At 39.9% G+C, this 16,622-nt stretch overlaps 1 protein-coding gene across 1 annotated transcript in view; it reads left to right on the top strand.

Moving 5' to 3' along the window:
- The window catches only part of ACSL1 (acyl-CoA synthetase long chain family member 1), a 42,541-nt gene that overhangs the window by 10,907 nt on the left and 15,012 nt on the right, over window positions 1–16,622 (top strand). Inside the window, exons 3-9 of the mRNA XM_082482394.1 lie at window positions 6,236–6,350; window positions 6,741–6,805; window positions 8,102–8,203; window positions 12,067–12,166; window positions 12,334–12,512; window positions 15,576–15,608; window positions 15,778–15,829. Coding sequence (XP_082338520.1) covers window positions 6,236–6,350; window positions 6,741–6,805; window positions 8,102–8,203; window positions 12,067–12,166; window positions 12,334–12,512; window positions 15,576–15,608; window positions 15,778–15,829 — 646 coding nt within the window. The remainder of the gene's footprint in view (window positions 1–6,235; window positions 6,351–6,740; window positions 6,806–8,101; window positions 8,204–12,066; window positions 12,167–12,333; window positions 12,513–15,575; window positions 15,609–15,777; window positions 15,830–16,622) is intronic.

Genomic DNA, 16,622 nt, shown 5'->3' on the forward strand with positions numbered 1-16,622 from the left:
GGGCCCCACTAGTTAGTATAGACTTCAGCAGGTGTGGGGGGCTTTCCATTGGAAGATGGTACAACAGTGTTTCTTTACTGACCATAAAACCAGTGACAAATGCTTATTTGCTTGAGACTCTTGACAGCAGTCTTAGTTCGCTGCCTTTACCTCTTCAAGTGAAACTGCTCATCACTGCTGGGTTCTGTTATTTAAATCATTGTTTGGTAGTATGAGACTTCACTAAAGTGCTTAATGCATCATTGATCCATATTGTACTAATTAACATCAGCTGTCTGATCAGAGCAAGATAGGTGTAACAGCATTACTTTTCATTGCCTCTTCAGAAAATACATTTTAATGGGAAGATTGAACAGTAGTTAAAGTTAAATGACAAAGCAGCTGAGTGTGTTAGCAGGTATTGGTGATAAGAGGTCCAACTTTGAGACCACATTGAAATGAGTAAGATCTAGCCAGTTTTGACTGTTCAGGTGATATAGCCCATAATGTAGTGTTGTAAACTGTATCAAAGTGTAACCAAATGAGAACGTTTTGAAGCAATTTTCAAGTGTCAGAATTTGTACTTTTATAGCAGTAACAAGAGTGTAATACAGTGCTTGGCATTCAGTTCCTCACTACATGTAGAATTTCACTTCACTTATCCCATTCTCTTATGCATGTGTTAAGATACATTGTCACTTTCACAGAAGAAAACTATCAAATACCACTCTTAAATTATGTCTTAAGATTTTTTTTTTTCTGGCTAAGCAATACAATATTAAGAAGTAAGAAATGTGTTCCAAAAAAAAGACATGGCAGAAAACAATTCCTCTTGTCTTCTGTTTTAATATCTAATCTACCTGTTCATTAATGATGATAATATTTAACTGTAAATAAGCTTCTGCTTAATTCTTACTTGTGACTTATTTCCTTGGCCTCTAACAAAGTTAAATGAAGTCAGTGACTGGAGTACAGTTTCTATATGTTGTGATAATAAATCTTCATAACTTTATATGGAAGCAGAAAGATCCTATTTACTGCTGTTCCAGGTCACTTCCCATTTCTGGAAAGCTTTGATTTGGTAGGCCAGCACCCAGTGACCCATTTTAACCATCGCTGAGTGAGCATAAAGATTGCATGCTTAGTTGAATATTGGTACAAAGAATTACTTGAAGTATCAGCTCCTAGAGTAGATGCCACAATTAAAAGATGTGGAGTATGATCTTTAAAGTATGCATATTGCAGTTACATTTCACTGAAAGAAACCCCTTGTCTTCAAAGCTCCCAACCTGGTCTCTCTTCAGGGGAACTCCTCAGCTATAGTTGAAAATCTTTCAGGATCCACTTGAATCCCTTGACTGAGGGGAAACAAGGTTAACGAAGAGTAATTCTAAATAAAGTCTGACTAGTGTGAGACTGCTTTGCTGAGACTTGTGCCATACTCAGCCACGCACTATATTGTTAAGAACTTCAGTGCTACAGTAATGGTAGAAGTAGGGCATTAGTCCTGTGTTTTGCAAAGCTTGTGCACCCTTAATGTCTGTAATTGTAGGCACATCTGGATCTCTGTGCTTGTAGATTCCTCTTTCCATTGGTGATTGATAGCTGAGCAACTTTGGCTATTGATTTGCATGCAGGTGTATGGCTGTCAAATATATGAAATCTTCCTTTAAAAACCCAAATACTTCTATTTGGCTCAAGTTCTGCTAAAGCATGTAGAAGGATAGCATATAAATAAACAATAGGGTGTCAGTATTTTTGAGTAGTAAGAGTTCAGATCTGTGACTCTGGCATTTTTCTTCCCTTAAGAAAAGACATTCAAATACGGAGGAGAGGTATTCAACGCATGAAAAAATTTTAACCTTCTTGCAATCTCCTGATACGTTACCAGAACTCTAGCTTGCCATGTCTCTCAAGAACTGCTTGATTAGACATGTGCTTGTCTCCCAATTAAGTGATCAGTTTTAGCTGTTGTGTGCTTACTTAGGCATTAGCATGCTTGAAATTATATGGCTGGTTTGAAAATTGTAGTTTATACTTCTTGGTGCTCAGAATACACGTTAGTGACCTAAGCACCACTTGTTGGTGTACTTTCCCTCTCAGGAAAATGGAGATTGGGTTTCTTGCCTCTGAGGCATGGTGGAGCCAATGGTGTGTTTTGACATTGCTGCTAATCCTAAGCAGCCTGTGTCAACAAGAAGCAAACCCATGGCTTGAACAAAAGCGGCTATTTTGTTGTGTGACCCAAATAGGCATTGATAGAGTAATATGTGCCTCTGTTGTAGAATAAATCTGTTTCTTTCAGCTGCTGCTATTCTGAACCAATGCCAAGGCTTTTCTTAATGTCTAGCACTTGCTGTGTAATGGGTCAATTCCCTGCAACTCCCTGAGCTCCTGCAAGGGCTGCTTTACATGAGTGACCAGAGGCTGTTCTCACATTAATAAGATTTTACTGCCTGGCTTTTTAAGAACACTTTGGTAAAATTGACAACCCTTTTGAGTGCTTACCTTTTGTACTGGATAGATCTGTTATATCCCATTCAAATAACTTGTGTGAAATAAGCCAAACATTCCGGTCCTGAGGTTCAGATGTTTGGTGGTTGTAATGACTAGTGACTTTTAGAAAAGCTTTCTGTGAACAGAACTTTCACTGATATTGCACAAATGTCCTGGATAGGGACCCTTTGGACAGTCTCTTAAAATAGTAATTCTTGCTACTCTTAAGCAAAAATGGAGACCAATACCATAATGTTGCCTAGTAGATGAGTTCAAACTGTAATGTAAGTGAGGTCTAAATGATCTTCAGCATATCCAGGTGTATTTCACTGCATCTCTGAAGAATAACATTGAACTGAAAGCCTTCATGCAAGGAGCTGTGTATTTTTTAGCAAAACTCTTACTCTAGGGCTGTTAAATTCAGTTAATTTCGCTTTACTTTGCGGTGGTGGTGGTGAGAATAAAGTAAGCGGAACCATAAGTTGGTTATGTTTCCCTTTACTGAAAGCTCATGAGAAGTGATGGGGTCTTTTCAATAGTAGTATGTTACAGAGTTTGTTTTTTCAGAAGGACAGTGCAGTCAGTCTTGTAACTAGGCAGCATGCTGTCTGTCTGATAAGTCTCATCCTCAAATTTGGTAAGTCTCTCAGGCCCTGCAAAAACTGCTTTTGTGGCCCTGAGTAATAGGGCATGTAAACAAAACAGTAGCAGCTCAGATGAGAAAACAAGTATTTTTTTTGACTGTTGCCCAGGAATGGCTTAGGATATATTTTACCTGACATAGGAGTTGTAGCACATCAAACATGGTACTGATACATTGCACTTCTTGACATTACCTATTACTGTGGTTAAAACTACATTGTGTGATCTTCCTCAGGTTAGCTCTAGAGGTGGTAAAACTGAAAATCTAGAAGCTGACCTTGGTTATCCAAGATCTGTGAAACTAGTGCAATAAAGCAAGTAGTCTTGCTTTTCTTTCCAGGCAGAGACATGTACTAGCGATCTGTTAATTTCCTGTAGAGTAGATGTTGGTCTGAATGCAAGTATGCTCTTGAATTTCTAATGTTACAAAGTTTTAGAGGTAAGCCAGTCATTAACTTGTTCTGGGTCATGTTCACGGTGTACACTTCTGCTTACTGTCAAAGGAGTGGCAAGCACTGCATTATGCATAGCGTTTTGCTAAAACAAGTTAGACTTGTTTCAGTGTTAAAACATTTTTTTTTCTCTCTGTGCCTTTAATGTGCTAACTCCTTTCTGTGGACACAGGCAATATGACATCTTCTGCAGATGAACCTGTGTTTATCTAGCTTGTACATGAACAGATGCTCTCTGGTCTTCCAGGGTACTTTGAAAACAGGAAAATAAACCAATGGCCAGGAAGGGCCTGTGATTGCATATGAATAGGTTTTTGACATTGTGGATGATGGCACAATTCAAGCACAGATTTAGTTAGTCCAGGACTTGACTTTTGAAAGAGCCAGGAGTTCACTACAACCACTGATAAAGACAGAATCTTATGCAATGTTTACCCAAGACCCTCTGTTTAACCACCTGGGCTTTTCCTGTGAAGTTGTTGCTTGTAGGTGTCTGTCACAGAAGGACTAATAAATTTGGCCCAGTAACACTTGTATAATGACAATTTGTGAAATTTGATTGATATTAAATGAGATTTAGTCACTCTAAAAATGACGATGTTAAAACTATGAACTATTAAACTTGTGTATTGACTTCCAATAGTAGCCTATGTAAATGTGCACCTGCTGAAAAACAGTGATTTTAATCCTCAAGGCAGTATTGTCTTGACTGCTTCTAATTAGATCAGGAGGAAACCTTTTTTGTAAGGTGGAACTCTAAATAGGATTAAAGGACTAAATTTCTATCTGGTACAGAGTATTTTACTTATGAGAACATTTGTTTTAGGGTGTTGTTGACCACACTTAAAATCATTTAGGTTTTGAAACCACAGTTTGAAATGTGATTATGTTTTGTAATCTTAATTAGAAAAGTAGATTAGGATCTCGGCATTGATACTGTATCTAGAGAGCTCTGAGGCTGGAGTGATTTAGGAAGCTTGATGGCATTAATTGTGCTATATGCTGCAATAATAGAGTAAAATATTTCTTAATGTCCTGCTGGAAACTCTGCTGAGGCTTGTAGAAAACAAGGAGGTGCCCTTGGTGAAGCCATGCTGGCTGTCACCAATCAAGTCATGCCTGACAAATTTGGTGGCCTTCTACGAAGGGGTTACAGTGGCAGTGGACAAGGGAAGACCAACTGATGTCATCTACTTGGATTTGTGCAAAGCGTTTGACACTGTCCCACACCATATCCTGGTCACTAAATTGAAGAGACATGGATTCAACAAATAGACCACCCGGTGGATAAAGAACTGGCTGTACAGTCGCACTCAAAGAGTTGCGGTCAACGGCTCGATGTCCAAGTGGAGAGCAGTGATGAGTGGTGTTCCTCAGGGGTCAGTACTGGGGCCTGTACTGTTCAACATCTTTGTCGGTGACATGGACAGTGGGGTCGAGTGCACCCTCAGCAAGTTTCCTGATGATACCAAGCTCTTTGGCAAGGTAGACACACGGGAGGGGAGGGATGCCATCCAGAGGGGCCTGGACAGGCTGGAGAGGTGGGCCCAAGCCAACCTTATGCAGTTCAACAAGGCCAAGTGCAGGGTCTTACATCTGGGTTGGGCAAATCCCAAGCACAAATACAGGCTGGGCGGGGAATGGCTGGAGAACAGCCCTGAGGAGAAGGACCTGGGGGTGCCGATTGACAAGAAGCTCAACATGAGCCAGCAGTGTGCAATAGCAGCCCAGAAGGCCAACCATATCCTGGGCTGCATCAGCAGAAGTGTGGCCAGCAGGTCAAAGGAGGTGATTCTGCCCCTCTATCTAGGCCACTCTTGTGAGACCCCACCTGGAGTACTGCATCCAGCTCTGGAGTCCCCAACATAAGAAGGACATGGACCTGCTGGAGCATGTCCAGAGGAGAGCCACAAGGATGATCCGAGGGCTGGAGCACCTCTCATCTGAGGAGAGGCTGAGAGAGTTGGGGCTGTTCAGCCTGGAGAAGAGAAGGCTCCGGGGAGATCTTATTGTGGCCTTCCAGTACCTAAAGGGGTCCTACAGGAGAGCTGGGGAAGGACTTTTTACTCAGGCATGTAGTGATAGGACAAGGGGGAATGGCTTTAAACTGGAAGAGGGCAGGTTCAGATTGAACATTAGGAAGAAGTTTTTCACTGTGAGGGTGGTGCGGCACTGGCCCAGGTTGCCCAGAGAGGTTGTTGAGGCCCCATCCCTGGATGTGTTCAAGGCCGGGCTGGAGGTGACCTTGGGCAACCTGGTCTAGTGAGAGGTGTCCCTGCCTGTAGCAGGGGGATTGGAACTTGATGATCTTGAATGTTCTTTCCAACCTAAACCATTCTATGATTAAGAAAAACCCTGTGTCTAGTTAGGAATGTCAAAGGGCATTTTGTGGTTCTCATTTGTTCTGTGTTATCATAGGTAACTGAAGAATAAGATTTTGCCTGGCAGGTCTTTAGTAATTCAGGGAGCAGTCTGACTCTTTAAACAATGTCCTGGGAAACCTTGCAGGTCTCTCCCCTGGTGGTAAACAGAACTGAAGTTCTCTGAAGCAGATGTGCCAAGGCTCAGAACAAAACTTAGTGGATGAGGTGTTTTTATTCCTTCAGGAAATTCCTGTTCACTCATAATTGCCAAGTCTGTCTAACCTTTCTAATTGGCTTTCTTAGGGTGGTGAGCACGCTCGAAGGTCCTCTCTTCTTAATAGTGATGAACCATTGACTTACTACTATGATGATGTGAGAACAGCTTATGATATCTTCCAAAGGGGTGTGCAAGTATCAAGTAAGTTTAAAGTTATTTTTTTTAACAATATATTGAGAACTAAAGGCCTGGGCTCTTCTGAAATGCAATTGGGGATAGAGTATATCTACCTAGCAATATGATAAATGTATTGGATGTGAACTTTCTTGAAGGCAAGTTTAACTGACCTCTTGTGAAGCGGAGTTCTGTGAATCAAGTCAGCGCTGTGTTCCTTAGCCTAAACTAACCTTGTTGCCTCTGTGTCCTTCCCCAGCTTCTCCCTGCCCCACCTCCCAAAAAAGAGGTTTGTCTTCTGAAGGTGTTTGCAACTGCAGTGAATCTAGAGGCTTAACACTGAGAGCATAGATAGTGTGGTGTCAGGGCAGAGGAGTCGGAGTTAAATTTTGAGTAATTCTTGATTATTATTTTTAGATAATGGTCCATGTCTAGGTGTTAGAAAACCAAACCAGCCATATGAGTGGATCTCCTATAAAGAGGTAAGTAATCTCTCTAACTTGGTACTAGACCTGCTTTTGCTTGCTGAGACCGTTGATACAATATCCAGTAATGTGATATAACAAATCTTAATTATTTATAGATGTTTTAAAGTAGTAGCAGCATATTGCAGAAAGGTTCTAGTTCCTGTTAGAGTATCTCAAAGGAACGGCCTCAAATATGTGCAAGGGGGAGAAAGGAAGAATCTCTCCTGCACTTGGTTTAACGGTTTTATTTCTGTTTTTTTGTTTTGGGTTACCTTGGTGGCTTTTAGCATCTCATTGCTGTATTGTTTAGAACTTGGACAGTGTCTCTGAAGGGCTGCTGCTTTGAAATAGTATTCAGGGACTCAGACTGCTATGACTTTAGCTGCTTGCTTCTGAGAGGCTCACTTTACACTAGGAAAAGTTCTATTTACAGATGTTACTTGTGCTTCTGGACAACTTGTCTCCATAGTGCTGCATGATGGTTGTATAGGTTAACAGATACGCTTTGAACTAGTAGCATGCTCCTTCATGATTGCTAAAAATATCTTTATGCAAATTGTTAACAGCTGTACACTTTTAGGTGGTTCCTGATTTAATCAGTTATTGTCTTCAAATGTGCATAAAGCTTGCCTACTGCATACTGTTAAGGTCATTAAACACCTTTTGTATGTAGCAGACCACTTTTTCCAAGGTGACTTTACTGGGCACTTGTTAGGTGTAACCTCTCTTTAATAAAGCTTTTCTGTTTGTCATGTGACTAAAATGGATTCAGGTCATGTGCTATATGGAAAGAATTTAGAAAATAGCTTTCCCAAGCTTTGTTTATAGAACTAGCTGGGTTTTGCCTCTGTATTCTCCTCCTTTTTGAAGGGAGAAATGCTATTCCCATAGGCACTGAACGAAGCAGAATGATGGCATATGTAGTGCTTGTGATTTGAGCAGAAATACAGTGCTGAATCATTCCAGGGTCACTTTTGGGGTTTAATACAGATACAACCAAACGGCCTTTCCTGTGTATGTGAGCTTAACATTTAAACTTACACTTTCCACTTCAAAGTCCAAATGAATTCTCTTCTGCACTATGTTGAGCGCAAGTGTAGCATCTACAGTCAGTGAGTGCAGCGTAATGGTACTGCAGTGTTTAGGTTATCAAAGTCACAGAGGACATCCAAAATAGCCTAGAAAACTTCTGCTAGTTCATACCAGTTATTGGCCTTCTTTTTGTAAGACTTAAGGTAAAATAATGTTGAGGGGTGTATACTGATAAGCTTGCTCTCAATTTTTGTCTTCTGTCTTTTTTTCCCCCTCCAGGTTTCAGACAGAGCTGAGTGTGTGGGCTCTGCACTACTCCACCGAGGCTTCAAACCATCTCATGTTCAATATATAGGAATCTTTTCACAAAACAGACCTGAGGTAATTTAATTGACAGTGTGTGTATTGGTGGTCTAGCTGTTACTGAAGTTGCCCACTCTTGCATCAGTTGGTTTTTGGCAGCATACTGAGCTTCCCGAAGAGTTGAGTTGACATTGGGGGAAGGGGTTAAAGGCTGACATTTAGACCCGCAAGCCATAGGCATGGCATCTTTAGCTAGAAGCAAAACTGATAATTGATACAACTGCTAGTGTCTTATATTGTTTGGGGTTGGGTTTTTTTTGCTCCTAGAGCTGAATGCAGAAGAACTTAACTCATTCTCTTCTGCTCTTTCCAGTTTATAGAGGAGGGCTTTTTAATGGGAAGCTAATGCAGTACTTAGTGAATGTAATCACCACTTGCTTTCTCTTAAAAAGTGGCATTGGAGTACAAGGTAACTGAAAGTGGTTGGAAGTCATAAAATGGTGTTTAAACCCTTCAAAATCTGAAGAAGCACTTACTGAATTCAATATTTGGACAAATAGAAGATGCTTCAAGGTGATAGCTCTACCTCTGCCAGAGGCCCTGGGCATGAAGATTCTTGGAGGGAGAACTGCTGATGAAGACAAAAAATTGAAAACTAATTGCAGTTTTATAAAGGTGCAGAAAGACTCAAGAAAGTGACATAATTAAAGATCACCTGACAAAGCAAAATGATGTTATGAACCTGAGACAACTGTAGGGATATTTAGATTGCTTAGCTACTGTCTATCCATTTTAACCCAGAAGTGGTTCTAGATTGCTGTTTCTAAAAATATTATGAAATATTCAGTAAATACTTATTCTCTAGACTTGTTTATTAAATCTATTTAATAGGACTGAATTTCTCTAACCTATGTTTGTTTGCTTAGTAGCTTGAGCTGGTACTTGCTGCATTAAGCTAGTTCAATCCAAACACATAAAAGACAGGAGACTGGTTCTTAAGTTTTGTCAAGAATATGCTGTCCCTCTTGATTAAACACTCCCAGCTGGATGCCATTATCTAGAGCCACCTACAGTGTTGACAGGGTTAGAAATTGTATTAGTGTCTTGGTTGTGCTGGACAACCGCTTGCTGTTGGATCTCTTCTGATTTCAGTTTGTTACTGAGCCTTCCTTGCTGTCATTAAAATGCAAGCTGTGTGACAAGTGACCTTGACCCCCTTCTTCCTCTCCCAATCTACACCATAAAAAGAAAGCTAACTCTAGCTTTGTACAGATGAAGAAAAACACTTTTTTCCAGACTCTAAAATCTGCAGTAGCTTGCTGCTTGGATTTTCCTGCTGGAATTCTGGTTCTAACAGCTACGGGTTTATTTCTGTAGTAAAAAAGGCTGGGATGTCTCCAACGAGGGAGCTGTTAAATGACACTGTGTTACAGACCCTTCAGTTCAGTCTCCTGTGCTTCTAACATTATGAACTGGAAGTAAAAAAGGGAGCCAGGTGTTAATGTTACACCAGTTTGAACTGTTCCTCTATAGACCTTTGGATGCAAAGTCTTTGACTGCTGGGTCAGTGGGTTTTCTGAAGGAGAGCATGGTATCGTGGTCTGCTCTTGGATCACAGAGACAAAATGTTCTTGAGTTGCATTGCTCCAGCAGGCTTTGAGTTGGGTCAGGAATGAGCTGGAAAGACTTGTTTAAACCAGCAATTTTAAATCTGGGATTTTCCCTGCTGACAACTACTGGATGGGTGTTGTGACATCCCCAATATAATCACTAATCCAGACAGGAGATTATGTGAAGTATTTTTTTTTTTTTTTTTGAGTGAAATGATTCACATTTGTCAGTTCAGGGAACAACTGCTGGGGAAGTCCCCTAAGGGTGAGAATCCTTGCATGTTATGTGCTTAAATGTTCACTAAATAAACAAAGCTTGGATTTATAAATAAAAATATTACTTTCTCTTTGAGTAACTGGAAAACAGATGATCTCTTCTGCAAGCAAGGAAGTTGTGTTTTGGATTGAGAAAACAGGACAGTGAAATATACAGTGTCTCTTAATAGAAGATCAGAGCCATATTGGAAAACAAATTAAACTTTTTAGACTGCTGCCTGTATTCAGTACTAGTTTCTTGCTTGGGCTTTGAGAGAGAACCGAAGTGTCAAGGTTTGATATTTGTATTTAAAGACTTTAACGTTAGAAGGTTAAAATGGAAGAAAAATGTCTTGGTAGTCCAGAAAATAGAGATGCTTGTTGTTGTATTGAGAATGATTGTGTGCAAGAGTTGTTGGAGGCTGCAACAGGAAGCTTTTATCACAGTGTGCAGCTTCTGCTGTAGTAGCCCCCCCACCCTATTAAAATAACTACTAAACTTCAGGCTGCTGAACAGCAATACAGCTGCCCCCTTGTTACATGTACAGGTGGATGCTATCTAGGAAGAAGTATTCAGTGGGTCCTTTCATGGCTGGTTATAGGTGTTCCTACTTAAACTTATCAATATGTCTATTGTCTGCATGGAAGTGTAGTTACCTGGCCTTGTACTAGTTTTATAAGAAGTCTTTTTGGACAAGAGGTATACAACTTGCCTATTGCGTAAATGGTTTCAGAAAAATCCCCCGTGTTTAAGTCTGAGTCAGTAGAGAACTTTAGGAAACTTGCTCATAATAAATAAACGGTCTGTAAAACTGAGATTTAGCAACTTTGTTAATGTAACCTCTGTTAGATACTATGTGGAATAATCAGCTGAATGGTGTTTAAACTTGTCATCATATGGGGGTGAGGTAACTGGATAGTGTCCTGCAAAAACACTGGAAACTGTGACAAAGTTTGGGGGTGGGGAAGGAAAACAAGCACTCTTATTAGTGCAATCCTTGTTGAATTGTAAGTTCTGATAACTTTTAAAGATGCAAAACCTTTAAAGTTTTGTTCCTGTAATTGGAACTGACTAAAGGTAGGGTGTCTGAGAATTTTTGTCATTCTTCTTTGATGGGAAAACTGAAACATTCCAGTTCTACTTGCGGCTTCATGTGTCCGGAGGCTCCCATTTCAGAAGTCACATGCTACCTTGTATTTTGGTGTAGCTACTGGTTTACAAACTATATCTAGTAGCTACTGTCTGGAAAAGGAACTGCATGATTACTTTACCTTGAAGGTACTTTGGATGAAATCAGGCTTGCTGTAAAGCATTGTCAGCTTGCATCACATACAATAAGGCTTCAGTATCCAGTATGTTTATTGAGTACTGCACTTGTTAGCAGGCAAATCCTTCTTATTGCAGCTTGTGGAGATGTAATTGCATTTTTTTATAGAAGTCTTCAGATTAGATTCCTTTAAAGAAGAATAGTTAGTCTTGAGAAATGCTGAAAAACTTTCTGGGTCTGGCTTTCCAAAGATCTTCTCGTTTAACACTATGTTGCATGTCTGGCCATCAAATGAGATGCAGATAATGTAGAGGTAAGAATAGTGTGTGTATATAAGTTTAATGTGTGTCAAGACATGAGCAAGTCCTTCACTGATGCATATACCATGATAATATAGAATAGTGAAGGCTTTGGCTACCTCAATAACCTAAAACCAAGAAAAAAGTTGTACTCTTACTCTAAGTCTTTCTGTTAATAGGTAAACTAAGGAAACAGTTAATGTTAACTGTTTTTCAGAAGTACTTAAAATTACTCTTGGGCGCAGAGTTGAACTTTATTGGATTGGATTCTTTCCTGTAGCTCCTGATTGTTTTTTTTTTTTTTTTCTTTACTCCTTCCATGGATAAAAATGTAGTAGGTATTAAAAGTAAAGAAATGATACAAACTGCCACTTACTACTTTTAGAAAGACTTCTCCAAATGATCTCTGTCCTATTAGCTTTCTTGTTAGAATCCAAATACAAGCCTTTCTTGGAGATCTGTTATGATAAGCAAGCACATAGTGACTTGCATCTCTTCTTTTTGTGCAGTGGGTTATCATTGAACAGGGATGCTATGCGTTCTCCATGGTGGTGGTGCCACTCTATGATACACTGGGAACGGAAGCAATTACATACATTGTGAACAAAGGTAGGATGCTTTCAGTAGCTCGGCAAATGAATGTATAAAGGCAGAGCTGACTGAGGGCAGAACTGAAGCCTTCCTCAAAAGAGTTTTCCATTGCCACGTTCTGAAATGTGTATGGATCTAGCCTGAACTCAACTTGCCATACTGATAATGTTGTTTTCTTTCATCAGCTGACTTGTCATTGGTTTTCTGTGACAAACCTGACAAGGCCAAACTTCTGCTAACCAGTGTGGAAAAAGGGGAAGCTCCAATACTCAACACCATTGTTATCATGGAGTCTTTTGGTGTGGATCTTGTGGAACGTGGCAAAAAGTGTGGGGTGGAGGTCTTCAGCATGAGAGAAATAGAGGTAAGCACGCTTAACTTAATTTACTGCTTTCCTCCCATTTACTTGTGGAGGAAGAAGACAGTGTCTGTTGAACAGATTTTAGGACTGAGCAGAATGTGGTGGATTAGTTTCGAAATACTTAACTATCTCTTGGATTGAAGTTTACACAGAAAATATTAAAAAAAAAAAAAAAAAAAAAAGGAAAACAGAAGGCAAACAACTTGCTAATAGTATTTCACAATGCTCAAAATGTAAAAGTGTGTATGCCAAGATGACAGAATGAAAGCTTGGTAACATAGTCCAGACCGAACATCAGATCTGAGTGTTAAGGCTTGCCCATGTGAAGCGGTAACGTGATAATTATATACTGTGACTAATACTTCAGAAATACTTATGTCAAGTGTAGGTTGTGGTCTTGTGAAAAATGGCATCTTCCCCTTTACGCTGAATCTACAAAATGTTTTCTGGGGGAGGAGGGAAATGGCAGTAAACTGTTCCAGGGTAAGCTTACGGTAATGAAGGGAAATGAGGCTTCCAGGTTTTGGAAGTAGAAACCATTTTTCTTAGCCCCTTAATGTTCCAGTCTTAGTTTTGCTTGTAGTTATTTTGTCTGTGTAGATCTCTTATGCAAGTCTATTTCATAACTTCACTCACTATTTGGAGAACTCTGTCCCAGGATCAAATTGGACAAAGTGCATCTTTACCTTGAGACTATGAAACCAGGTTTAGCCTGGTTCCAGTTGGAGTTGTGGTGAAGGCTTGGCTCATTAGGATTTGAGTATCTCCAAATAAGTGTGCTTGTCTTGTGCAGGTGTTGGTAACTGGTGTGAAATACTCTATTTCACTGAACTTGTTTCACGGCAGTCTTAACTGCTATGTTAACAGGGCCACCTTCTGGTAAAGATTCAAAAATGCCAGCATGTCTTTTAAAAAAGATGATTAACTGCATGGTAGCTAACTAGCCTTAGCAAGACTGCCAGGTTCAAATGGGGCTAAAAGCATTATGCAGAGTAAGTGACATAGAGTGCTGTAGCTCGCTGGCAAAAGTGTTGGATTAAACTTGGGAAAAGATTGGCCCAACTGCAAGTTGGTACACTAAAATCAGCTTCTTTCCTTGAGTTGAACTCCAGTGTTTGGCAGAAGATGCTTTCCATTGGATCTTCTAGCTACAGAAAAACACAACCAGGGGCGGAATGTTATCTTTAAGTTAGACACTTCAGTAGTGACTTCCAGTAGTGCTTTGTAGTTTTTACTTAACAACAACACTTGATGTTTGGATTAGTGCAGTACTAGGTGCCTCAAGAGCCTCTTGTCTAAATCTCAGAAGTTCGGCAAATTTAAACATTTCTATATAGTGTTTCAGTGAGCAGGAATAAGTTTTGTCACCTTTGGGTTTTTTTTTTTTTTTTGAGAGGTAGAGGCTTTTAGTGTCTCCCAAAAGGCAACTAAGAACTATTTAGGAGCTTAGATTAGAATAGAGTGACTCTTCCAAGCTTTAAGTACTTGCTTTCTGGATTTCTGGCTTGAGCTTATTGCTCAGCTGTGCTTCATAGCTTATGTGACCAGTTCCTCTGTGTATCTCCCAGGTGCCATAAGCTTGGTTTCTGATGCCTAATATCTGTATGTATGGTGTGGTTACTTAGAGCTGAGTAGCTGCAAATAAAATAGTCCTTCAGTAGGAAGACACGGACTTCTGTTCTAGGATATCAAAAGACCTGTGTGGAGATCTTAGCTCCATAGTCAGTAAATACCAGATATTACTCTAAACAGGCTGTAGGGAAACATTGAGTTTCTGATGGTACTTGAGATGCAGATGCTTTTGTTTTGAGCGGACAGCTGCATTTTCATAGTGGCAAATTTTTGCATAATGGCACTGTTTCAAAAGAACAGACTTACAGATATAGGAATGTTAACTGTGTTTCTGGACAGTCCTTTGTTTTTCTTGAACCTCTTTGGTACATCATACTAAAGGAAGTCTAGGGCTTGTAAAGGAATGCATAGTGCTATTGTGTACTTGGAAGGTAAAGGCAATGGTGAAGTTGATGTGCCTGCCCTCAAAGGCTGCTTCCAAAGCTATACTTAATCAAAGGTCCACTTTAATTTGCCGAAGTCCTTAAGCTAGTATTGTTTCTAGTCTTAAATAGCTATCATAGTAAAGCTTCTTTTGAAACTTAAAAGCTCATAGATATTGAAATTTCAAAATTTTCCTCTCCATCACTATAACCTTGATGATAAAAGGATCTTCTTGGTATCCATTCCCTTCTGTCTAAAGAACTATGACCTGATTAATGGTCAGGTCTGAATAATCCTAAGGAGGGAGAGGGAAGGAGAAGAGGTTCTGGAGAAGATGGGCACAAGTTGGAACATAGGAAGTTCCATTCAAATACACGGAAACAGTTCTTTACAGTGAGGGTGACAGAGCACTGGCAGAGGCTGCCCAGGGAGGTGGTGGAGTCCCCTTCTCTGGAGATTTTCAAGACCTGCCTGGATGCAGTCCTGAGTAATGTGCTCTGGGCAATCCTGCTTTAGCAGAGTTGGACTAGATGATCTCTTGAGGTCCCTTCCAACTCTGAAAACTGCGTGATTCTGTGAAGAGAATCTTGTGCTCTCCACTCTTCAGTATGAAAGGTGTACAAACCACGAATGACCCTTCATGGGGAAACTCAGTCTTCCTTCTCACAAGCAGTGATGTTGGCGTGAGGTGCTTACTGAGATTAATCTTGTGCCACTGACAACCATTGAATAGATGAAGCGTCTTCTGCATGAAGTATAGGACTGATTGCCTGCTGTGGCTTGTCATAACACTGCTTAACCTTGAGCTTCTCTATTAAGTGACTTCTGGATTACTAGCTGGGGAAAAACTGAGTTTTAGATTAGTTATCACTTGTATTTGTAGAACATAGTAGTTATTCTATATAGCTTTAAAATGTCCTTTAAAGCCTTTGTTACTCTTGTAAGTTAAAATGCCTTAACAAACAGTGTAAATGGAATATTATGGTGTTTAGTAATGTCTGTCTGGTAAAATTAAAGCAAAAAATTACATGCTTATTTCTAAAATGTCTCTCCCCTTTCTCTTTTCTGTAGGAGCTGGGAAGAGCACACAGGCAAAAACCTATAGTAAGTATGAAATTAGTTCAAGTGATGATATGAAGCTGGATAGCATTCTGTAGACCAAACTAGCAAATCTCCCATAGCTCAAAAGTAACACTAGTATTTCAGTGTTTTGTCCAGGAAAATCTTTTTCCTTGCTATCTTAACCATACTAATACTTTCTTAACTCTCATAGCCTCCAAAGCCAGAAGATCTAGCAGTCATCTGTTTCACCAGTGGAACGACAGGTACACCTCATTACATTATGCAGAATTTATTATCCTGTATGTGCAAAATTAATTCAGAAGCCCTCCTACTTTTTTTTCAAGACTCTCCCCTGCTGCTGCATCTTTTTGGCAAGTAGTAGCTGGGGAAGTTTTATGGTAAGGCTCCCTTTGATTTTTCCCATTGATCAATACAGAGTTGCAGTGTTGGGGGGTGGAGGCATTACATTTCTGGGCTTGGAAATAAATACTGAACCTGTATTTCCATTATAATAAGGGCTCTGCATCAGACTTTCAATTCTTCTGTAGTCTTTTTTTTTTGTACTGTATTAGCAAAATTTGTTCCTTAGAGCCAAGCAACCTTGCTGTAAGACTAAAACTGACTGTCTAGATGTCACACACTTGACATTTGTGAGTTAATATCCAACACTGGCAGGGAGCAGAAGGGACGAGTACAATGACAAGCTGCACTTTCAAAGCAGATGTGAGAACAGAAATTAGTCTGGTTTTCACAGCTGCATCTTCACAGAAGTGTCGCATTTTGAATGAGAGAAGCTTATTGAAGAAACATGACAATTTCTTAAGGATTTACTCTCCTTACAAAATTTGAGGACTTCAACACAAACTTACTACTTAACTGTTACCAGCTCTGATTGAAGTGTGTTAGCAAGTTTCTCTGCCTTTAATTGACCTACAAAGAAAGGTATTAGTATAAAAGGAGGACTGAGTGACTGAAATGCTATTGGATTAGTTTTACCGCTGCTTGGTAACTTAAAGGAACTAAAAATTTCACTGTTGCATCCTGATGTGCTTCTTC

The sequence above is a fragment of the Vanellus vanellus genome, assembly GCF_965231255.1.
Source record: "Vanellus vanellus genome assembly, chromosome: 4".
Taxonomy (NCBI): domain Eukaryota; kingdom Metazoa; phylum Chordata; class Aves; order Charadriiformes; family Charadriidae; genus Vanellus; species Vanellus vanellus.